Below are 25,065 nucleotides of genomic sequence, written 5' to 3'. Positions count from 1 at the left end.
GTTCTCCCTGTTTTGTTTCCTGGAGCTCTTCATTGAGTTGAAGGTTTTTACCCAGTATCTGAAAGAATCAGAACTCATGGTAGTTATTAACCTGCACGCTCCGCTGTGGGGTTCTGGAGGGTTGGGGCTGCCCAGGCCGCACCAGGTGCTCCCACTGCCACCAGCACCCACTTCCCAGGGGTGTCTAGTATCTTCCTCACTGGCACCTGCTGTTCCTTAATCACTTCCTGGAGAGTGGATGAGGGTAAATATTGTCATGGAGATAGCTTTGAGCATTGTTTGTATCAATGAGAACATTATTGATGCTCTTTTCTTGTAGCATTGGCATGAGAAAGACGGCACTTTAGGGATTCTTGTAAGATTGGGTTTGCCTGTGGGTTTATGGTTCAGTGTTAGGGCCCCGCAGCTCATGCTCAGGGTCACGGAGGAATGAGCGAGCGCCTCTGGCTGATCAGGCACCTAGGGCTTTGCAAATGTTTTGTTTGAGTTCAGAGACAAAATTTTATTTATTTTAGAGTCTTCCAGTTGACCTAGTAACACATTGCACCCACTAGGTGATCTGTAATTGCTTGTTAAATTAAATGTGTACTTTTATGCCAGTTTCCTTCCATTTCCTTAACCAAAAAAAAAAAAAAAAAAAAATGTCCGCTGTACCAAGTACCTATTGGGAAAAGTTATTTTCTTTTTTTTCTTGTGTTTTATTTTCAACTTTATTGGGAGTGTAATAGATAGAAATGGTATATATTGAAGGTGTATAACTTGATGTTGATATACATATATATTTGTGAAATAGCCACAAAGTAGTTAACACATCCTTCACTTTACAGACTTGTGTGTGTATGTGTGTGTGTGTGTGTGTAGTGAGAACACTGAAGGTCGACTCTCAGCACATTTCAAGTATACAGTGCAGTATTGTCAGCTGCAGTCCTCATGGTGGACATTAGACACCAGATCTCCAGAGCTTACTTGTCCTTTGTAACAGAAACTGTGTGTCTTTGACCACCTCCCTATTGCCCAGCCCCTGCAACCACTATTCTGTTCTCTGCTTCTAGGAGTTCAGCTATTTTAGATTCCACGTATAAGTGAATCAGGTGGTGTGTTTGTCTTTCTGTCTGGCTTTTACTTAGTGTAGTGTCCTCCAGCTTCATCCATGTTGTCACACGTGGCAGGATTTCCTTCTCTTTTAAGGCTGTGTAATACTTCATTGTATATACGTGCCACATTTTCTTTATTCATTCATCCATTTACAGTCATTTAGGTTACTTCCACTTCTTGGCTATTGTGAATACTGTTGCAATAGATACTGTGAATAGCGCTGCAGTAGATATGGGAGTGCAGATATCTCTTAAAAATTCTGATTTCATTTTCTTTCTTTCTTTTTTTTTTTTTTTTTTTTTTGAGACAGAGTCTCGCTCTGTCAACCAGGTTGGAATATAGTGGCGCGATCTCGGCTCAGTGCAATCTTTGCCTCCTGGATTCAAGCAATTCTCCTGCCTCAGCCTTCCGAGTAGCTGGGATTACAGGCATGTGCCACCACGCCTGGCTAATTTTTGTATTTTTAGTGGAGATAGGGTTTCGCGTTGTTGGCCAGGCTGGTCTTGAACTCTTGACCTCAGGTGATCTGCCCACCTTGGCCTCCCAAAGTGCTAGGATTACAGGTGTGAACCACCGTGCCTGGCCCATTTTCTTTAGAAATATGTACCCAGAACTGGGATTGGTGGGTTATATGGTAATTCTATTTTTAATTTTTTGAAGAACCACCAGACTGTTTTCCATAATGGCTGTACCAATTTACATTCCTGCCAGCAATGTTCAAGGTTTTCCTTTTCTCCACATTCTCACCAACACTTGCTGTTTTTTGTCTTTTTGATAAAATTGCCATTCTAACAGGTGTGAGGTGATACTGTGGTTTTGAATTACACTTTCCTGATGGTGATGTTCAGTATACCTGTTGACCATTTGTATGTCTTATTTTGAGAAATATCTATTCAGATCCTTGGCCCATTTTAAGGGGGTTATTTGCTATTGAGTTGTTTGAGTTCTTTATCTATTTTGGATATTAACCCCTTAATTGGATATGTGGCTGTCAAGTATTTTCTCCCATTCCATAGATTGCACTTCTCTCTGTTGACTGTTCCTTTGCTGGACAGAAGCCTTTTAGCTTGATGCAGTCCTATTTGTCTATTTTTGCTTTTGCTCTCTTTGCTTTTAGTGTCATATCTGCAAAAAAAAAAAAAAAAACCCAAAAAACAAAAACAAACAAACAAAAAACTTCCCAGACCAATGTCATGAAGCTTTTTCCTGTGTTTTCTTCTCATAGTTTTATGGCTTCAAATCTTATATTTAAGTGTTTATAATCCATTTTGAGTTTTTTTTTTTATATAGAGTGAGAATAAGGGTCAGATTTCATTTTTCTGCATGTGGATATTCAGTTTTCCTGGCACTATTTATTGAAGAGATGGTACTTTCCCCATTGTGACTTCTTGGCATCCTTGGCAAAGATCTGCTGACTCTTAATGCATGAATTTATTTTTGGGCTATTTTGTTCCATTAGTCTACATGTTTGATTTTCTGCAAGTACCATGCTGTTTTGTGCACTATAGCTGTGTTAGATATTTTGAAGTCAGGATGTTTGATACCTCCAGGTTTGTTCTTCTTTCTTAAGATATCTTTGAGTATTCAAGATCTTTTGTTGTTCTTTATGAGTTTTTGCATTGTTTCTTTTCTATTTCTGTAAAGAATGCCAATGGGATTTTGATAGGGATTGCATTGAATCTGTAGATCTTTTTGTGAGATATGGAAATTGTAACAATATTAATTCTTCTAATCCATGAACACAGGACAGCTTTACATTTATCTGTGTCTCCTTTGATTTCTTTCATCAATGTATTATAATGTTCAGTGTACCAATCTTTCACCTGTTTGGTTAAGTTTATTTCTAAGTATTTTATTATTTATTATTGCTATTTTCCTACTTTATTAATTTCCTTTTTAAATGGTTTATGTATAGAAATGCCACTGATTTTTTTGGCTGGGTGTGGTGGCTCATGCCTGTAATCCCAGCACATTGGGAGGCTGGGGCGGATGGATCACGAGGTCAAGAGATCGAGACCATCCTGGCCAACATGGTGAATCCCTGTCTCTACTAAAAATACAAAAATTAGCTGGGTGTGATGGTGCGTACCTATAGTCCTAGCTACTTGGGAGGCTGAGGCAGCAGAATCGCTTGAACCCGGGAGGTGGAGGTTGCAGTAAGCCGAGATAGCTTACCAAATTTATGTGGGTATATTTATTCTGACAACTTGCCTTCTAATTTGTATACTAGTGTTTAAAGAGATTTGTGTGTACCATTTCAGTATTACAATATTCTGTGTTTACCTTTAGCAGTGAGATTCATATTTTCATATGCTTTCATGATGCTGTTTATCATCTTTTCATTTCAGCTTGAAAAACTAACTTTAGCAGGTCTAGTGGTGACAAACTTCCTAGTTTTGACAGGGGAAGACCTATCTCTCTTTCATCCTTAAACTACAGTTTTTCTGGATAAAGTATTCTTGTTTGACATTTTTTTCTTTCAGTACTTTGCTATATCATCCCATTGTCTCCTGGCCTGCAAAGTTTCTGCTGATAAATCTTACAATGTTTCCCTTGTGTGTGACAAGGTACCTTTCTCTTGCTGCTTTCAAAATTGTCTCTTTTTCTTTTATTTCTGAAAAACTCTTAATATTTGAGACAAACTATAATGTGCTTCAGAGTAGTGCTCTTTTTGTTTAATATATTTGAAGATCTTAGGACTTTATGTCAACTTCCCTCTGTAGAGTTGGGAATTATTTCTTTAAATAGGCTTTCCACCACTTTGATGGTGTTCTGTAAGTTTCATAGGCTTTCTTCACTTTTTCTTTTTTTTTTCTTCTAACTGGTTAATTTCAAATGGCCAGGCTTCAGATTTACTGATTCTTTTTCCTACACGATCAAGTTTTCTGTTGAAGCTGTCTATTGGGTTTTTCAGTTCAATCATTGTATTCTTCAGCTCCAAGATTTCTGTTTGGTTTCTTCTTAATGCTTCTGTTTCATTATTAAATTTCTCATTTTGTTCATGTATTGATTTCCTGATTTCATTTAGTTTTAAAATCTGTATTCTCCTGAAGCTCATTGAGCTTCTTTAAGATGGCTATTTTGGATTCCTTTTCAGGTAATTTATGGATCTCCACTTTTCTGGGGTTGGTTACCGGGGTTTTGTTAGTTAACTTTGGTGGTGTTATGTTTACCTAATGCTTTGTGGTCCATGTAAACGTGTGTGTGTCTGTGCATTTGAAGGAGCAGACATCTCCAGTCTTTACAGACTGGTTTTGGCAAGTAAGGATCTACTCCTAGCTCACCAGACTGATGTTATTGCCTCTGGTATCTCAGTCAAGCTGAGTTTGGAGTCAGGTAAGTTGGCCGTTTCAGGGTCTGCAGTTGGGACTGAGCTTGGGGAACCTGTCACCAAGGGTATGAATAGATGTGTCTCCCAGCAGGCCACAGTGGAGAGGGGCTGAAGCCAGGTCACATGACTACTTTAGTATCTACAGTTGGGTCTGAGGTTAGCGAGCATGTTATTAGGGGGATAGGTTGGGTATGGCCCCTCTCAGGAAATGGAAGATGGGACTTTTGGAAGCACCACAGCTCTTTGTGGTTGGAGCTGAGTTCATAGGAGGACAGGGATGCTTTCAGTCCATAGCTGGTACCAAAGCCTATGAGCCTGCCAGCAGGCTGTGGGCCTGATTTCTCAGTGTATCCCTCCTCAGTCTGGGGCTCTACCAGGGTTTCACAACCTTCTATCTGGATCCCAAAGCTCTTACAAAGGAACTTCTGTGCATGGCAGGCTGCCAAATCATTTTTTCTGTTGGGGTACATGAGCCAGAGACTTCCTGTTCTACTGTCTTACTGATGTCACTCACACCTGTGTGTTTACCAGTGCCCTGTGAGTTCCCAATCTTCAATTTATTTGGTAACATCTGGAAACCATAATTATGTCCTGCAAGAATTATGCAAGTTACTTATTAAGGAATAGATCAGAGGAAAAAAACCTGTGCCCAACTTCTTGGGAAATTCATAGGAAAAGAGAGTTTAGCTTTAAATAAATAAAAATATTTTGCTAGGAAAATGTAAAAGAAATAAATGCAGAGAATCCCAATAAGACACTTCACAAGAAGATCCCTCCTAAGATACATAATCATCAGATTCTCCAAGGTCAAAATGAAAGAAAAAATGTTAAAGGCAGCTAGAGAGAAAAGTCAGGTCATCTGTAAAGGGAAGCCCGTTAGACTAAAAAGGGACCTCTTAGCAGAAACCCTGCAAGCCAAAAGAGATTGGGGGCCAATATCAATATCCTTAAAGAAAAGAAATTCCAACCCAGAATTTCATATCTGGACAAACTAAGCTTCATAAGCAAAGGAGAAATAAGATCTGTTTCAAATAAGCAAATGCTGAAGGAATTCCTTACCTCCAAACCTGCCTTACAGGAGCTCCTGAAGCAAGCACTAAATATGGAAAGGAAACACCATTACCAGCTACTAACACTAAAGTACACAGACTACTGACACTATAAAGCAACCACTAAACAAGTCTGCAAAATAACCAGCTAACATCATGATAACAGGATCAAATCCACATATATCAATACTAACCTTGAATGTAAATGAGCTAAATGCCCCAATTAAAAGGCACAGAGTAGTAAGCTGGATAAAGAACCAAAACCCATTGGTATGCTATCTACAAGAAACCTGTCTTACATGCAGTGACACACATAAGCTCAAAACAAAAGGGACTGAGAAAAATCTACCAAGCAAATGGAAAACAGAAGAAAGCAGGAGGTGCAATACTAATTTCAGACACAACAGATTTTAAATCAACAAAGATAAAAAAAGACAAAGAAGGGCATTACATAATGGTAAAGGGTTAAATTCAGCAAGAAGACATAATTGTTTTAAATATATATGCACATAACACAGGAGCACTCTGACTCATAAAGCAGTTTCTTAATGACCTTCAAAGAAACTTAAACTCCCACACATTAATAGTGGGAGACTTTAACACCCCACTGACAATATTAGACCATAAAGACAAAAAATTAACAAAGATATTCAGGACCTGAACTCAGCACTGGATCAGATGGACCTGATAGACAGCTACAGAACTTTTCATCCTAAAACAACAGAATATACATTTTTTCATTGCCACGTGGCTTATACTCTAAAATCGATCACATATTCAGAAATAAAAGACTCCTCAGCAAATGCAAAACTTAAATAATAACAACCAATCTCTCAGACCACAGAGAATCAAATTAGAAATCAAGACTAATAAATTCACTCAAAACCATACAATTACATGGAAATTGAATAATCTGCTCCTGACTTACTTTTGGTTAAATAATGAAAGGAAGGGGGAAATCAAGAAGTTCTTTTAAACTAATGAGATCAAAGATGCAACATACCAGAATCTCTGGGACACAGCTAAGGCAGTTTTAAGAGAGAAATTTATAGCAGCAAATGCCTACATCAAAAAGTTAGATCTCAGTTTAACAACCTAACACTACAATTGAAAGAGCTAGATAACTAAGAGAAAACCAACCCTAAAGCTAGCAGAAGACAAGAAATAACCAAAATCAGAGCTGAACTGAAGGAGATTGAGACACGAAAAATTATTCAAAGGATCAGTGAATCCTGGAGCTTTTTTTTTTTTGAAAAAATTAATAAAATAGACTGCTAGCTAGGCTAATAAAGAAGAAAAGAGAGGAGATGTATATAAACACAATCAGAAATGGCAAGTGAGGTGTCACCACTGACCCCATAGAAATACAAATAATCATCAAAATATTATGAACACTTCTATGCACATAAACTAGAAAATCTGGAAGAAATGGATAAATTCCTGGACACACACACACTCTCCCAAGACTGAACCAGGAAGAAATTGAATCTCTGAACAGATCGGTAACAAGATCTGAAATAGAATCAGTAATAAATAGCCTACCAACCAAAAAAAAAAAAGAAAAGAAAACACCCAGGAGCAAACAGATTCACAGCTGAATTCTACCAGATATACAAAGAAGAACTGGTACTATTACTACCGAAACTGTTCCAAATAAATAAATAAATAAATAAATAAATAAATAAATAAATAGGAAGGACTCCTGTCTAACTCATTCTATGAGGCCAACATCATCCTGATACCAAAAACTGACAGGGACACCACACACAAAAAGAAAACTTCAGGCCACTATCCTTGATGAACATCAGCGCAGAAATCCTCAACAAAATACTGGCAAACTGAATCCAGCAGCACATCAAAAATCTTATCCACCACGATCAAGTAGTCTTTATTCCTGGGATGCAAGGTTGGTTCAACATATGCAAATCAATAAATGTATTTCATCACATAAACAGAACAAAAGACAAACACCACATGATTATTTCAAAAGATGCAGAAGAGGCTTTTGATAAAATTCAACATCCGTTCGTGTTAAAAACTCTGAATAAACTAGGTATTGAAGGAATATACCTCAAAATAATAAGAGCCATATATGACAGACTCACAGCCAAGATCATACTGAATGGGCAAAAGCTGGAAGTATTTCCCTTGAAAACCAGCATAAGACAAGGATGCCCCCTCTCACCACTCCTATTCAACATAGTACTGGAAATTTTGGCCAGGGCAGTCAGGCAAGAAAAAGAAATAAGGGGCATACAAATAGGAAGAGAGGAAGTCAAACTATCTCCATTTGCAGATGATATGATCCTATATCTAGAACACCCTATAGTCTTGGCCCTAAAGCTTCTTAAGCTGGTAAAACAATTTCAGCAAAGTCTCAGGATACAAAATCGATGTACAAAAACCCCTAGCATTCCTAAAAACCAATAACAGTTAAACTGAGAGCCAAATCAGGAATGCAGTCTCATTCACAATTGCCACAAAAAAATTATGAAATACCTAGGAATGAAGCTAACCAGCGAGGTGAAAGATTTCTACAAGGAGACTACAAAACACTGCTCAAAGAAATCAGAAATGTTACAAACAAATGGAAAGGAAGGATCAATATTGTTAAAAATGGCCATATTGCCCAAAGCAATTTATAGATTTAATGTTATGCCTATTAAACTATCAATGACATTCTTCACAGAACTAGAAAAAACTATTTTAAAATTCACAAAGAACCAAAAAACAAACCCAAATAGCCAAGGCCATCCTAAGCAAAAGAACAAAGCTGGAGGCATCATGCTACTTGACTTAAAACTATACTATAGGGCTACAGTAACCAAACAGCATGCTACTTATACAAAAACAGACACATAGGGCAATGGAACAGAATGGAGAACCCAAAAATAAGATCACACACCTACGACTATCTGATCTTTGATGAAGCTGACAAAAACAAGCAATGGGGAAAGAACTCCCTATTCAATAAGTGGTGCTGGGAGAACTGGCTAGCCATATGCAGAAGATTGAAACTAGACCCCTTCCACATACCATGTACAAAAGATAACTCAAGATGGATTAAAGACTTAAATTTAAAACCTAAACTATAAAAACCCTGGAAGACAACCTAGGCAATACCATTCTGGACATAGGAACAGTCAAAATTTTATGATGAAGACTCCGAAACCAATTGCAACAAAAGCAAAACTTGACAAATGGAATCTAATTAAACTACAGAGCTTCTGCGCAGCAAAAGAAACTATTAACAGAGTAAACAGATAACCTACAAAATAGGAGAAAATGTTTTCCAACTATGCATCTGACAAAGGTCTAATATCCAGCATCTAAAAGGAACTTAAACAAGTTTACAAGAAAAAAAAAAACCCATTAAAAACCTGCACGTTGTGCACATGTACCCTAAAACTTAAAGTATAATAATAAAGAAAAAGTGGGCAAAGGACATGAACAGACACTTTTCAAAAGAAGACACACATGAGGCCAACAAACATGAAAAAAAGCTCAACATCACTGATCATTAGAGAAATGCAAATCAAAACCACAATGAGATACCATCTTACACCAGTCAGAAGGGCTATCATGAAAAAGTCAAAAAACAACAGATGCTGGTAAGGTTGCAGAGAAAAAGGAACACTTATACACTGTTGATGGGATTGTAAATTAGTTCAACCATTGTGGAAGAGACAGTGTGGCAATTCCTCCAAGACCTAAAAGCAGAACTACCATTCAACCCAGCAATCCCATTACTGGGTATATACCCAAAGGAATATAAATCATTCTGTCATAAAGACACATGCATGTGTATGTTCATTGCAGCACTATTCACAATAGCAAAGACATGGAATCAACCTAAAGACCCATCAATAGTATGTTGGATAAAGAAAATGTAGTACAGATACACCATGGACTACTATGTATCCATTAAAAAAAAGAACAAGATCATGTCCTTTGTAAAAACATGGATGGAGCTAGAGGTCATTATCCTTAGCAAACTAATGCAACAACAGAGAACCAAATACTGCGTGTTCTCACTTATAGGTGGGAGCTAAATGATGTCAACACATGGACACATAGAGGGGAACAACAACAAACACTGGGGTCTCTCAGAGGATGGAGGGTGGGAGGAGGGAAAGGATCAGAAAAAATAACTAATGGGTACTAGGATTAATACCTGGTTGATAAAATAAGCTGTACAACCCCCATGACACAAGTTTAGCTGTGTAACAAACCTGCACGTGTACCCCTGAACTTAAAAGTTAAATAAAAAAGATACATTATATTTCTGAATAACTGAAAATTTAGTGTCTTGTATGCATGAAAAATATTTGTGCTAACAGACCTTAGATGATCCAACTCAACATACCCTTGGATTTAACTAAAAATATGACTATTTTCCAAGCTATTAATTATGATTTTTCTCTTTCAATAGTGTTGTTTGTTAGTGCTGAAAATGTTAACATATTGCTCTACAACCATGCAGAAGGAATTAATGAGCTTCTGTTGTCTTTTTTCATAAGCATATCTAATTTGCTCATTCATCCACTTGTTCATTTGTTCTACCCTTATTTAGCCAGGCAAAAGAGAGAGTGCAGTCATTCCTAATAATCATGATTTGTTTTCCTTTTTTCAGCCATGCGATGATGGACCTACTGGTTGAACTTTGCCTTCAGAACCACCTGAATCCATCCCACCACGCCCTTGAAATTCGGTCTTCAGAAACCCAACAACCTTTGAGTTTTAAGCCAAATACTTTGATTGGGACCCTGAATGTGCATACTGTGTTTCTGAAAGAAAAAGTTCCTGAAGAGAAGGTTAAGCCTGGTCCCCCTAAGGTGCCTGAGGTTAGTTGGTACCTACATGGAGATACCTGTGTCTGAATGTGTGGCAGGTCCTGAGTAGGGGCCAGTGTGGCTCTTCTTATCGAAGTACAGTGCAGAGAGCTGTGGCTGAGGCTGCTACTTTCATGCCAGGCAAAGCTAGGCACTAAACAGAGTTTGTTTTAGGAGACAAAATGTACACAATTGAATAATGTTTATTGTTGTAACATTGCTTCTTTATATATTATAGAAGAGGAATTGATCTACAGTGGAGCTATCCATTAGACCTTCATTCAAAGAGGGACATGGTCTTTAATTCTGTACTTTCTAATATGATAGCCACTGGCTGCATGCAGCTTTTTAAAAAATTTGGTATGTTTATTATAACTTAAATATCTAAAATATTCATGTAGATTTTTCTTTTTTCATTTTAATTGACACAGCTTTTGAACACTTGAAATGTGGCTGGTGTGATTGAGAAACTGAATTTTTAATTTAATTTTAACTTTAAATTTAAATTGCCACTAGCTAATGGCTACCTGATTGGACAGTGTAGTTCTAGAATTCTTCCTGACTCAGGAAGCAGTTGGTATCCATAGAAGATTTAAACATCTTCCCAGAGGAAGAGAAAAAAAAGGGAAAAAAACTTTTTTGAAAAACTGATGTCAGAAATATTTATTCATTGCATTTGGAGAATATCTTATATACATAGCTATATTCCAGGCTTTTGTTTATTAATTAAAATTAATTCTAGTAGCTTATTATATACTTTTATTGTTTTTGTTGTTGTTGTTTTGAGATGGAGCTTCACTCTTGTTGCCCAGGCTGGAGTGCAGTGGTGTGATCTTGGCTCACTGCTACCTCTGCCTCCCAGGTTCAAGCAGTTCTTCTGCCTCAGCCTCCTGAGTAGCTGGGACTACAGATGCATGCCACCACACCCGGCTAATTTGTGTATTTAGTAGAGACAAGGTTTCACCATGTTGGCCAGTCTGGTCTTGAACTCCTGACCTCAGGTGGTCCACCCACCTCAGCCTCCCAAAGTGCTGTGATTACAGGTCTGAACCACCATACCCAGCTTTATTGTACTTTTATATAAGGCTTTGATATTAATCTTTTAGCTAAAATTAAAAGCAATGTTACTTTCAGATTCTTAGCAGATCTTCTAAATTTTCCTGCTTTTAAAAATGGTAATGCAGCCAACATTAATCTCCTATTAATTTCTAGGATTGATTGGTTAGTGCATTCTCACTGTTACTCTGGAACACTCTGACCAGAGATTTCCCCTTATTCCTCAAGTAAACAGTATTTGAGGCAGAGCATCTCTGTATATACCTTGCATCTTCCCTTGACTTCCTGCTTCTCAGGGCAGGTGAGCCCAGGCATCTGCATGATTCCACTTGTTAGGGCAGGAGAGGACCAGTAAAGGAGCAGTAGGTTCCGTCTTTTCTCCCAAAATGCATTGTTATCCCAGCCACTGGGCCCTGGTACGCAGGCTGGAAGAGAGCGTGAGGCCTTCCTTTGCTGCTCTTTTGTTCAATCTACATTTACTGTGTCCAGCTCTACAGTGTCTTAGCACAATTAGGGTGATCAGTAAAAGCGGAAGAAAAATGATCAGTAAAAGTGGGAGAAAAATGACTACCACTTTATCTGCGGTCATTTAGAATTAGCATTAGTCAACTGAGTGTTTTTCTTCCTGATTATTATATGCCTGGTATTTTTTAAAATATAGCTTAAATACGTGTGTGTAGTGTGTATGCATAAATACATGTAAGTCTGTGTACACACTGTATATGTTTCATATATGTGTGTATATAGTACATATATACAGTATATATGTATTTATATATATATATCTATGTACATATATAGATATTCCTGTATTTATGTGGATATTTTGACTCCTTAAAACTTTCATGTCATGTTTTTGGAGGGTTTTTCTTCAAATTATTCATACTGCTTCCAAACTATTTTTTTTAGAAAATGCATATAAGTGCCATGTGTTCACATCTGGCCAGAACCCTTGGAAGACAGTAAAGTATATGTGTTGGATTTTAAATGTAGAGTCTTCCCTGATGTTTATTTCGCTGTGTTGTTAGCAGCTTGTTCACTAGCAAGAGATTCTAAGCCAAATGTATTATTCTAGACATTTGTTTTTCAATATTCATTATGCTGTTTCCCCCATGACTCACTCAATTTGTGGAAGAAGGATTCAGGCTACACACAATCCTGCCACACCCAATTGTCAAATTGACACAAGAGTTGAAGGCTTATGGGAGGATATCTTACCGAATTCTTTTTGCCCGTGTGTTCTTCCAGAAATCTGTGCGTTTGGTCGTGAATTACCTGCGGACACAAAAAGCTGTTGTGCGTGTGAGCCCTGAGGTTCCTCTCCAGAATATTCTCCCAGTCATTTGTGCAAAGTGTGAGGTCAGCCCAGAGCACGTGGTTCTCCTCAGGGACAACATTGCCGGAGAGGAGCTGGAGCTGTCCAAGTCCCTGAATGAGCTCGGGATAAAGGAGCTCTACGCGTGGGACAACAGAAGAGGTGAGGCCCCGCTGCGTCTCACGCACCTGCCCGTAATCACACGGATGCGCGGCGTGTACATGTCCCCTGTTGGCTCTCCCCAGCACTCTCGGTAGCGCCAGGGAGAGATGGGTACATGAAGTTCCAGGCAAGTCAAGTTGAAGTAGGCAAAAAAGAAATTTGGCCTGTTTTCATTCCTCTGGATTGAGCTGTGCCTCCTTTCTCCCAGCCCTGAACATGTCCTTTATCCTTTGTCTCCCTGCAAACTTCCACGACATAAGTAAAAGGGGAAAAGGTGAGGCGAGATTAGAGCTTATGCTCTGAAGTAACTACTCCAAACCATCTATAATACTTCCTTGTGGGTTGGTGGCTCACACTTGTAATTCTGGCACTTTGAGAGGCTGAGGCAGGAGAATGGCTTGAGCTCAGGAGTTCAAGACCAGCCTGGACAAAATAGTGAGACCCCGTCTCTACAAAAAAATTTAAAAATTAGCCAGACGTGGTGGTGCATCCCCATTCCTGTAGTCCCATCCACTGGAGAGGCTGAGGCTGGAGGATTGGTTGAACCCAGGAGGTTGAAGCTGCACTGAGCTATGATTGCACCATTGCCCTCAGCCTAGGTGACAGAGTGAGACCCTGTCTCTTTAAAAAAAAAAAAAATTATCTTGATTTTCTTTTTCAGTTGCCATTAGCTGCTGTTCCCAGGTTTCAAACATTGCTCATGTCTAAAACCAGTGGCAGAAATGCATTTAGCTGTTCTCTAAAACTGAACAATTACAGTGCGTGAGATCCATTCCTGAAGATAACTTTAGGGCCACCTTAGGCCTCCTCACTGTGTTGCCAGTGTCATCCTGCTCATCATGTGAATCTGGCTTTTAGTATGAGGCCACAGTTAGAGCCACTGGTGAGAGTGGCAGCCCAGAGGCCTTGCTGGTGCAGAGACTGTTATGTTGTGTAAGCACATGTTTCTGATTGATATAGAGTGCTAACTGCTACTGTCAGGCCAAAGGAAATGTTATATTCCTTGACCTTAGAATGATCAAAATGGACTTCGTAAAAGTTTCTCTTCTAATGAGCCTCATTTGATGTCTGTTGTCTCTGTTTCATTATTCCACAAATATTGAATAGGTTGAGTTTAAAAAATATATACATATTCAAGTTTTTCCTGTTTTTCTATGACTTTTTTTCTAATTTTTTCCAACAAAAATGTATTTTTTTCTTTTTCTTTTTTTTCTTTTTTGAGATGGAGTTTCACTCTTATAGCCCAGGCTGTAGTGCAATGGTGCAATATCGGCTCACTGCAACCTCCACCTCCCAGGTTCAAGTGATTCTCCTGCCTCAGCTTCCTGAGTAGCTGGGATTACAGGCACCTCCCACCATGCCCGGCTAATTTTTGTGTTTTTAGTAGAGACAGGGTTTCACCACGTTGGCCAGGCTGGTCTCGAACTCCTGACCTCAGGTGATCCGCCTGCCTTGGCCTCCCAAAATGCTGGGATTACAGGCCTGAGCCACTGCGCCTGGCCATATTTTTTCTTAATACCAAGTTTATTGTGAAATCCATGATCATAGTGGAATCTCTGTCCAGCCTTCCTCTCCCCGCCAAGTCTGCCCTTGTCTTCCTGGGTATCTGGCATCTAGATCTGATTTGACATTCAAGAGAGGGTTTTGGCTCAGTTGAGTATAAGATACATGGACTGTTTATTTCTTCAAAAAAAAGTACTCTGACATTTGAGAATAATGCATCTTGTGTTTTATCCAGTGTCTTTTTTAAAACACAGACAGAAATACTCTCAGCATTGCTGCAAAGGCCTGGTGGCACTGAGTATATCAGCACTATTTAAATTTGGTTTACATGACTCTTTGGAAACAGCTTCCATTTGTTAAGATAAAAAGAAAAATAAAAGGAAAACTTTCATATTCAGGTATCTGAAATAAAAAGGCTTACAAGTGTTTCTGTTACATGCCACCACTTGGATGTATCTTGAAAGGTAGATGTTGAACCTGGCACTTGGGAGAAGTGATATAAAACCTGCCTGTCTGTGAAGGAGAGGACCCAGGATAGCCCATGGTCATTGGGAATGTAGGAGCTGAAGTGTTCATGTGGTCAGGGGCCCAGAGCATCTCTTCTGATCCTCATATGGGACAGAGCAGAACATGCTGGTGCGGTCAGCTTGGCCGTTCAGATTTGGAAGCACTTCTGCCCTTGGTTGGAAGTAGCTGCTCCCAAACCTCCAAGTCCCCCTCTCTACTCCTTTGGACATTTTGGCCCTTTCCACCCCACCCCCAAGGCACCACGAGCTTCCCCACCATGGGGGCTCTGCTCCAGCCTTGTGGTCAGCATCCCTTTCGTCTGGACCATGCCTGTGCCATGCCAGCTGTGACATTTGATTACCGTCCCTGCCAAATGCCTGCCTCCTGCTCACTGTCAAATATTTGAAAAAGAAAAGACACTTGTCCAGAGGCCATCTCCGAGGCTCCCTTTCTCCCCTACAGCCGCCCTGGGCAGGCCTGCTGGGTGCTGCTGGAGGAGCCCTTGCTTTCACTCCTCTTGGTAGGCACTTGGAGGGGACAGACGTCCACTCCTGAGCCCTACCACTGCTGGAGAACAGAAGGGCAGCTGGCAGGAGGTGAGGCATTGCTACGCAGAGGCCTGCCCTCCCCTGGAATCCCTGGTGGGAGCATCTTGATAAAGCCAAGGGCTCTGCTGCCACCTGCGTCCTCAGCGGTGCTTAGCAGGCTATGCAGCTGTGGCCCTGAGAGGGCCAGCCCAGAGAGGCAAGCTGACCCAGCAAGAGACCTTCTCACTGCTGCAGCAGGACAGCCCCCCTCTGAGGCTTGTGAGGGCCAAGGCCTGGGCCAGGGACTCCCACACATCTCAAAGCTGGACCTCACTCTCTCATTGCCTGCCTTTTCCAGTTCATCTGAGCAAAACTCAGTCTGAGCCTTCCCTGAGCTGTCAAGGTACAGTGAACCTGGGGCTTCCCGCTCCCCCTGTGAGGCTGCACTATGCATGGCTCTGGGGTCAGAGCTGCACGGAGGTGATGTTTTTGTGCCAGACTCCAAGGAATGGAAGTTTGGCTTGGGGCCCTTCTGAAGGTGCATGCCAGGCTGACATGAGATTTTGGTTTGGTTTCTTGATTCCCTGGTTGGTTCAGATAAGAATGCTTCTTAGGAGAATTTGCTGTGTGGCTCTAATTGATGAGAAATAAGGGAGGCTGTTACAGAAAACAAATTCTGTTGCCCAATAATTCAGGGCAGATCAGAAGTGGTGTGCGCAGGAAAGGCACCCTTTCCTTTTCACCTCGGCCTGCCCATGCTTACCTGCCCCTGAAGGCCATCCTGCATGCTACAGAATTTGGGACAGTACGGATTTTAAAATTTAACCTTTTCTGTCATAGACAAGTATGCAAATGATTAGTCCAGATTTTGCATTTATTCCAACATCTATTTAAGTTTCATAGAGATATTTCTATACAGAAAGAGATGTTTATATGTATATATAGACAGATATAGAGATATGTATGTGTGTATATATATATATACTTAAATATATACATATATGTATATACATATGTAGAATGCCCATTGTACATTTGCAGATGTTGACCTGGTCCCCCCCTTCCATTTACTGCTTACTGGCCTTGTTCTGGTCACTGAGTCTCCTCCTCTAGACAAGTGAGTGGTTTGGACTCGTTGGTCTTTAAGGGTCCTTCATCCTTCTCTGCCACTCTGCAATTCATCTTTAACATTTTTCAAATCATTGTAATGCTTCAGAAAGTAAAACTTTCTTGCAGACTGTGTGAGTTCCCAGACTTTTCTTAATATTTAATTACGTGTAAATTAGAGTAAATTCAAACAAAATAAATGCCACCCTCAGCTTATCATACCATAGGCACCATGGGTTCTAGAGCTCACTTGCGTGTGTTCAAGGGCTGGCTATGCATCAGTTGTTCATTGTTGCTCTGCTTTATAGCTGGGCAGCCTCTGGAAATTTTGGCTGATGGGAACACTGAGTTCTCCTACTTTGCTCCCAAACCAATTCTTCTTCAGTGTCTGCCAAGCCTCTAGAGGCCTCATAGGAGGCCCCTATCAGTCAGTGACTGAGACCAAAGCCTCACCTCTAAAAATAGACCATCAGTGTTAGGTGCAGCTCAGCACTGTGAGTCACAGGCCCGTGGTGCCTCCAGACAGCTGCAGGCTGTAGCTGCATGAGAAAGTGTCTCTCCCACTGTTGAGGGGCAGTTCTGGTGCCGGGGCTGTCGTGGACCCTTCGTCAGGGAGCCGACCTCAGTCCTTAGAGGTGATGATCAGCCACTGTCCTCATTCAAGAAGAGAAACAACAGGCTAGATTTCATTGCAGTTTTCTGATGCAGTCTGTCCTTTCTGTGGTTGGTGTAATACAGCTTGTGTACCAGGAACATGCTCTACTTCTCGATTATCAGTAGGATACTATGATGCCATCTGTTTCAACATAGACAATTTCTCAACTTAAGATTTTTCAACTTTACCATGGTGTGAAAGTGCTATGCATTCAGTATGCTCCTGGACTTACGATGGGGTCACATCTGGATAAAGCCGTCGTGAACTGAAAGTGTAACCCCATCGTCAGTTCGTGAGCATCTGTTGGTCCATGTCACATACCACTCAATTCTAGAAACATCCTTGGTTATAAACATACATATTAAAGCATATAATAGTTTAGATGCAGTCTTAACTGTGTGCTCTGTTTTCCTCTTTATAGCTCTGTACCTAATAGAGGGCTTGCTGCAACTAACTTTACAGCACGTTTGCACACATGCATTGGTGCTGCTGCACCATGTTGCAGTGGGCCCTCTGGTTTGGGTACTGTGTGATGCGGAGCCTGCTCAGTGCCTCCACTGGAGCCTCCTGCATGTAACCAAGTGTCCTGGCCCTGCCCTGGTGGCTAGGATGTGCACCTTTGCTCCTACAGCGTGATATCAGGAGCGTGTGTGCTGGGTTTTTGCTTTGCTGTGTGGACACTATCAGTGTTCACGCCTGTGTTATTAATGCACTGACTGCTGTGTGTGTTCTCTAACTCAAATGTGAAATCATATATTAGCAGGTCAAGAAGTTAATTGAGGGTTACCTTGTTTGCATTAATAGTCTGATGGCAGAATTTGTAAAATCCTAGTCCATGATTCTGCCACCAATGGTATAGAGCTCTTGCTATCAGTTGGCAGTGATATGGGAAAAATCATTTTTCTATCCTCCAGGAACACCTCCACTTTCCTTCTTCTTGTCATATCTGTATGCCCTGGCAGAGAAGAATGGAATGAAGTAATGACAAAGGCCTTTCCTGAGCAAATCATGACACTAGTGAGCAGTGTGCTGAGCTGTGTGAGTGCCGTCTGCGTGCTTGGCGCACTCACCCTCAACCTGCAGATGAAGCTGCTGAGGCTTGGAGAAGCTAAGTGGTTTTCTGAAGTGTGCCTCACACATGGGCGCTCTTAATCTCTCAGCACCACTCCCAAGCGTGTTCTCCAGACCCTCAGCTTAAGCCTCCTTAGGGGCTAGTTTGACTGTGTAGTGCTGGGCCCTGCACCCAGCGTTTCTTGTTCTGGGGGTCTGGAGTGGGCCCAAGCATTCGCATCTCTCATAAGTTCCCAGCGATGCTGATGCTGCAGGTTCCATCTCGCTTTGGGAACCACGTCCCATGGCTGTCTTGTCAGCTGACAGACACATCTGGGCTTCAGTGTGCTTGTCTGGAATTTGGAAGGGTCCAACCTGGCTCTAGAATCCTGATGAAGAAAAATTCAAGAGGGGTTGAGGATTTGGAGCTTCAGGAAAAAGAAAGAAGAAAACAATTGCTCCCCTAGAGAATGTAATTTGAAAGGAAAACATTCTGGATGCAGCAGAGGAAGGAAAATCTGGAAAGGTGGTTCCTGGGAGATTTGATGCAGTTGTTTCAAATACCACCTGGGGAGCCCATAGCTGTTACTCCATTTTCTGGAAATGAGCAGGAAAGCTGCTGATTTATTTCATTTAGTTAAAGTTTGTACCTCACTCATAATTCTTAAAGCAGGTGTATTGCACTGATGTCGCAGTCTTAGAGCTGTGCTGATTTGGCAGCCACAGGCCTCATGTGGCTCTTGCATGTGCCGAGTCCACACTGAGATGTGCTGTAAGCCTAAAGGCCTGCTGGATTGTGAAGACTTAGCACCAAAACCAATGTAAAATATCTCATCAATACTTTTTATATGGACTGCATGATAGAATGACAATATTTTAGATGTGTTGGATTAAATGAAATTATTACAATTAATTTTACTTGGTTCTTTTTAATGTAGCCACTAGGAAATGTAAAATTACATGTGTGGTCTGGTTTAGCTTTCTGTTGGACAGCTCTGCCCTAGAACTTTATTTATTTTGTCATTCTCCAAAAGGGCACAACCACACCCAGAGAAAATGCCTCCATCATTCCTAAAAGACTGTGTAAGAACCTGTAGTGATTTCCCAAATGGGCCTGAGGACTTGAAGTGGCTCGGACAGCTTTGAAAGAAATAGTTGATGGCTTTCCCTCTCTTACAAGAACTAAAAGTTTAAGAGTAGAGGATTCATTTATTAAGATTTTTTAAGTAAAGTATTTAATCTCTTGTTTCAGATGCTGAAAAATAACTTAGTGCTTTTTTTTTTCCAGAAACCTTTAGGAAATCATCACTTGGCAATGATGACGCAGATAAAGAGAAGAAAAAATTTCTGGGATTTTTCAAAGTTAATAAAAGAAGCAATAGTAAGGTAATGGATTAAATACACATATGATTTTGTATCATGTAAAAAAAATAGTCTCTTGAAATACATGCATTCAACCTGTCCTGGAACTTTTCTAAACAATTCTATTTAAGAATACTAATTCCTTCAGGTAAAAGAGAGCTTATTAGTATGCACTGGAATGACGGGCTGTGCTTCCACACTTGATTCCAAAAGGAGTAATCTTGGGTGATGGTGGTTTATTCACTAGGGGGACAGGAAGCCTGTGGGCTCCTGATGACCAGGGCCATGAGCCCTTCTGCCTGTGGGTGTTCCGGTACTTCCACAGAACTCTGCCTGTGGCTGAAACTCAGTAAATCTTGTTTAGATTAATGAATGAGTGAATGGATGTTATAGTTAAGTGTAAATAGCCAATATTGCTATCAGTGAACTGTAGCTTATGCCTCGTGGCAGAGAAGAGTATCAGTCATTGAACTTGTCTTCTTGCTAGTAATTTTTAGATGTTCTTTGGTCCTCCTGATATGATCTGGGAATGTACTATGTGATAAGTTAATTTTATTGATTTTGTTGGTGTTTATGAAACACATCTCAGAGTCATATTTTGGATACAGTATTCTAGAGTAATTAAGTCATAGTACCCAGAATAAAAATGAAGATTTTTATAATTAATTATAAGATTATCAAACCCATAAATGCCTTCTGACTACCAAGAAAAGAAAATGCTCATTATCCGTATTTATATTTGCTTCACAAGTATATTTTACTAATATCTAGTATTTTATCCTTACTAATAAATAAGACTAAAAAAGACAAAACTGTTCCAGTGAATGTTAGGTTTTAATTCCACTAGCTCAGTTTGGAAGTGTGCTCCATCTGTATATTTCTACAAGAGATGTGAAGACTGGGGACTCAAGTTTGTGTGCAGACCTTCTCAGTGCCATGGTGCAGATAGGTGCATGTAGCCCAAGGCCGGACACCTGATTTCCTGCCCTTCAGTGGCCTGTGGTGCAGCCTCTGCTGTTAGAATTGTGGTTTACCCAGGTTTGCTGATGTGGATACCAGAGCTCAGAGAAATAAAGTAACCTTCTTAGTGTCCCAGGCTTAGACACAGATGTGTCTGCGTGCAGAGCCAGCATGTCCCTGTAGCCCTGTGGTGTTTGGGAAGGGAGGAGGAGAGTGAGAGCCAGATGAGAACAGAAGGTCCAGTGGAGCTCGGCCGAACTGGCAGACTTCCTGTCTTTAAGAGTTTTTCACAAACCTCAGATTATTTTTTCTTCACCTCTGCTGAAGCTTCGGTAATGGTTTTGTGATTCTCTTGTACTTAAGAGATTGAGCTTTTCCCCATGTTGTGCTTTTCTCCATGTTTCTGCATGTCCTTTGAAAAATCTGTACTCCATGCATGTCTATGTAAGACCTTTGGCTCCCTGACATTTTCTATCCCCTTCCACTCTCCAACTATCCCTTCCTCTCCCCCTCTCTTCCCCCCTACTCTCCCTCCTCCTCTCCTAGCTTCCTTTCCTGTCAGAATTACTTGAAATCACAGAAGTAGAATTTTGTGGCCGGGCGCGGTGGCTCACAACTGTAATCCCAGCACTTTGGGAGGCTGAGGTGGGCAGGTCACCTGAGGTCAGGAGTTCGAGACCAGCCTGGCCAATGCAGTGAAACCCCGTCTCTGCTAAAAATACAAAAAGTAGCCAGGTGTGGTGGCAGGTACCTGTAACCCCAGCTACTTGAGAGGCTGAGGCAGGAGAATCGCTTGAATCCGGGAGGCAGAGGTTGCAGTGAGATGAGAACATGCCAGCGCACTCCAGCCTGGGCAACAGAGTGAGACTCCATCTCAAAAAAAAAAAGAATCAGAATTTTGTATTTGAATTTTTGCTCACCCTTTGAATGTTGTCTTGTTGGGTTTTTTTTCCTGACGTTTTTGAGATAAGTTGGCTGGGACTGTGTTCACCCTTGTCCTCCTTGATCCTGAGGACACCAGTTCACAGTAAAATCCACCATTCCTCATTCCTCATTCCTCACCCTTAGACCTCAAGTAGTTGTTCTCTTTGTGTCTTCTTCCTTGTAAAAGATGAAATGGCCAGAAAAACCAAGTAAAAAATCTAGAAAGACTTTCGTTTTTAGCAAAGTAAGGTCACCTAAAAAGCTGGAGATGTGGAGACTGACTCAGCTTCTGATAGTTCAGGGTGTGGGTAGACACCACATCTGGCAACACAGCAGTGAAGGCACAGTCAGTGATCCAGTCCCGTCCGTGGATTGCAAGGGGCTTTCTGTTTTTCACCATTGTCGACACAGCAGTGAAGGTGCAGTCAGTGATCCAGTCCCGTCCGTGGATTGCAAGGGACTTTCTGTCTTTCACCATTTCGATACAGCAGTGAAGGCGCAGTCAGTGATCCAGTCCCGTTCGTGGATTGCAAGGGACTTTCTGTTTTTCACCATTGTCGACACAGCAGTGAAGGTGCAGTCAGTGATCGAGTCCTGTCTGTGGATTGCAAGGGGCTGTTTTTCACCATTGTCAACCTAAAGAAAGAAACTGACTCAGAATTAATATAGATAGTTTATCTGGGCCAAGGTTGAGGACTGTAGCCTGGGACACACTTCGTTTGCCTTGGGGAATGCTCCATTCAGCCATAGTTACAAGAAGGTTTTTTAGGGCAAAAAGGAAGAAGGTGTGGCTGACACAAAGTTGTTTGACAAGGATTCTCACTAGTTTACAGAAATAACGCTGATTGGTGATTGACTGTACACTCCTGAACTGCGGCAGATGAGTTATGGCGTCCAGTGTATGGCATTTTGTAGCTACTTGGCAAAAAATTCACTCAGTGTTACAGCTCAAGTAGCAATTGGCTTTAAGAGCTAATTATTTAGCTCAGGCGGGTGTGGGACATGACCACCACTGCATTTCAATGCTTCCCTGGGCCTGATAATTAAAAGGGGCTCACATTCTGTGGATAAAAAGTGTATTTATTTCTTCATTTCCCTCTTTTGATACAAAATATTTCTTCTTGAAAGCATTGATGATTAAACGCTGAGTGTCAAGGGGTCACTTGTCACTGGGAAGGGTGATTCTCAGATAGCCCTGTCCCATGTTAGGGAGGAAAGAAAAGATGTTTTAGTGAGGAATTTTAAGGGAACCCCAAAGCCAAATTAGGATGGCATTACAGAGTGGCAAGAATGAAACCTCAGTCACGTCAGAAATTTATTAGCTGCTGTTGCTTGTAGAATCATCTCTAGTCTTTGGAATACCGTTTTAGTTTTCTCAGAAGAAATAAAACCACAAGCAATATATAGTATTAATAATCTGAACAGTAAAAGCGTAATGCACACAGGATTGGATTATAGTCAGAAAGATAATTTATATGCCAGATCAAACAAACCTGAATTCCATTAGGGAACAACTGAAAACATCAGGCAGAACATTACATCCTGCTTCTTCTTTAGGGACTTGTAGCCAGGAGGTAATTCAGGATTCAGTCCAAATTGTGGGCAAATAATAATATCTCAAAAACAGTAGTCTGCTAGAACTGAATAATGGTGGGTTATTGAAAAATAATTTTTCCAGTTCCTCCAGTTTTACCAAAGATAAATCATAGTAGAACCAGTTTATTTGTAAAATTAGTTTTACACTTATTATACTTGGCATGATTATTTGCATAAGATGCAGCAATAAGAGTGGCCATACTGACTCATTTTAGTTGGCTTTGCTGGAACTTTTTGGTTAAGGAATCTCAGATTAGATTTTTAAAAGCCTCTTGTGGCTAGGAAGCCAAGTTAAGGATTTACCATCTAACTGTGCCGGTAATACCTGTATGAATTCAGTGAATTTCTTTCTTCTCGAGATCTCAAAATATCTTGAGATTACTGGGCTTGTCAGAAAGTGACATGCTTTTACTTACCACAAGGTCAGCAACCTTGTAAGGGAACCATGTCGACAAGGAACCAGGCCAGCCATTTTCTAAGTCCACTGGCTATAAAGTCAACTTCAGCCCTTCAAACCAGTCTGGTCATATCTGAAAATCTGTCATTCCAGTCTAAGCCTTGTAAAATAACCAGTGCTTTCAATGTGTCTTGTTAAAAAAAGAAAACAGATCCTTGTTGAACTTACGCAAGTAAGTATATTGCCATAAAATGAAAATACAAATAGTTTCTGAATTTTGGAGAAATCAGGTAGAATGAAAGATAAATGTCTCAGTTTGCCCACCATAGTGTACTTTACCCAATTGCTGTAAGCTATAAATAGCTCAAAAAGAAAAGTTTTCTTGATGCTAGAAAACAAAGCATGAAAAGAACCTACTGTGTTTCAAACAAAAAGAAGTCACAAAAATCATTTCAGTGCTCTGTCACTTCAGTGCCATGTACTTAGCTTTTATTCTGCTTGAAGTTGGGTTAGCGATCTTTATGAACTCATCAGGTTTGAAATTAGATTACTGGATTTTTTCTTTTTGCCTTGTTCAATGGCATGATCTCCAAAATTATCAGAAACTTGTATTCAGAGTGCTTGTTGTGATCTTCTTCATAAGGTTCCTTGAAGATACAATGCTTTGGCATTTACAAAGAACTTTTAGGAAAAGAGAGCATCAGAATAAAGCAATTTACTGTTTATGTCAAGACACATCAAATTTTTCGGTATCTTTTACAATTATAGAATGCATATTAATAGCATATTCATATAAAAATAACCTGAAGAAAGTTAAGCACCATCTCTTGGCTGTGCGCGGTGGCTCACACCTGTATTCCCAGCACTTTGGGAGGCCGAGGCAGGTGGATCACCTGAGGTCAGGAGTTTGAGACCAGCCTGGCCAACATGGTGAAACCCCATCTCTACTGAGGAGTACTAAATACAAAAATACAAAATACTAAAATACAAAAATTGCTTGAACCTGGGAGGCGAAGGTTGCAGCGAGCCAAGATTGTGCCACTGCACTCCAGCCTGGGTGAAAGAGCAAGACTCTGTCCCCAAAAAAACCAACCAACCAAACAAACAAAAAAGAAAGTTAAACACTCTTATTTGACAATGCTTCCAGTATGATTTTCACATACCAAATATGCCTAATATGCCTCTCTTGGAGTTCCAGGGTCCCTGTTTGGATTTCCAGGAGCCCTAATCTCCAAAAGTTAGTTCAGTGTGAGAAAGGCTCATTAGAATTTGAAGTTTCATTTTAGGAAGTTTGTCAAATGTCAAAGGCTTGAAACACTTGATTTCAAAATGAGATCACAGTAAAATAATATTCATTTAGTCAAAGTGATTTTTTTCAAAGATTTCAAAAAGCAAAAACATTTACTCTTTGATTAAGAGGAGACTTGGCTGGGCACAGTAGATCATGCCTGTAATCCCAGCACTTTGGGAGGCCAAGGCGGGTGGATTGCCTGAGGTCGGGAGTTGGAGACCAGCCTGACCAGCTTGGAGAAACCCCGTCTCTACTAAAAATACAAAAATTAGCCGGGCATGGTGGCAGGCACCTGTATTCCCAGCTACTCGGGAAACTGAGGCAGGAGACTAGGTTGAACCCAGGA

At 40.6% G+C, this 25,065-nt stretch overlaps 1 protein-coding gene across 5 annotated transcripts in view; it reads left to right on the top strand.

The window, feature by feature from the left end:
* The window catches only part of COBL (cordon-bleu WH2 repeat protein), a 295,152-nt gene that overhangs the window by 107,627 nt on the left and 162,460 nt on the right, over positions 1 to 25,065 (top strand). For all 5 annotated transcript variants that reach the window (XM_055347086.2, XM_031013210.3, XM_031013212.3 and 2 more), the window contains exons 3-5: positions 10,109 to 10,319; positions 12,612 to 12,840; positions 19,478 to 19,575. In XM_055347086.2, coding sequence (XP_055203061.1) covers positions 10,109 to 10,319; positions 12,612 to 12,840; positions 19,478 to 19,575 — 538 coding nt within the window. The remainder of the gene's footprint in view (positions 1 to 10,108; positions 10,320 to 12,611; positions 12,841 to 19,477; positions 19,576 to 25,065) is intronic.

This window comes from Gorilla gorilla, chromosome 6, assembly GCF_029281585.2.
Source record: "Gorilla gorilla gorilla isolate KB3781 chromosome 6, NHGRI_mGorGor1-v2.1_pri, whole genome shotgun sequence".
NCBI lineage: Eukaryota > Metazoa > Chordata > Mammalia > Primates > Hominidae > Gorilla > Gorilla gorilla.
Note: the sequence above shows the minus strand (reverse complement) of the source record. Positions and strands in the feature narration are given on the sequence as shown.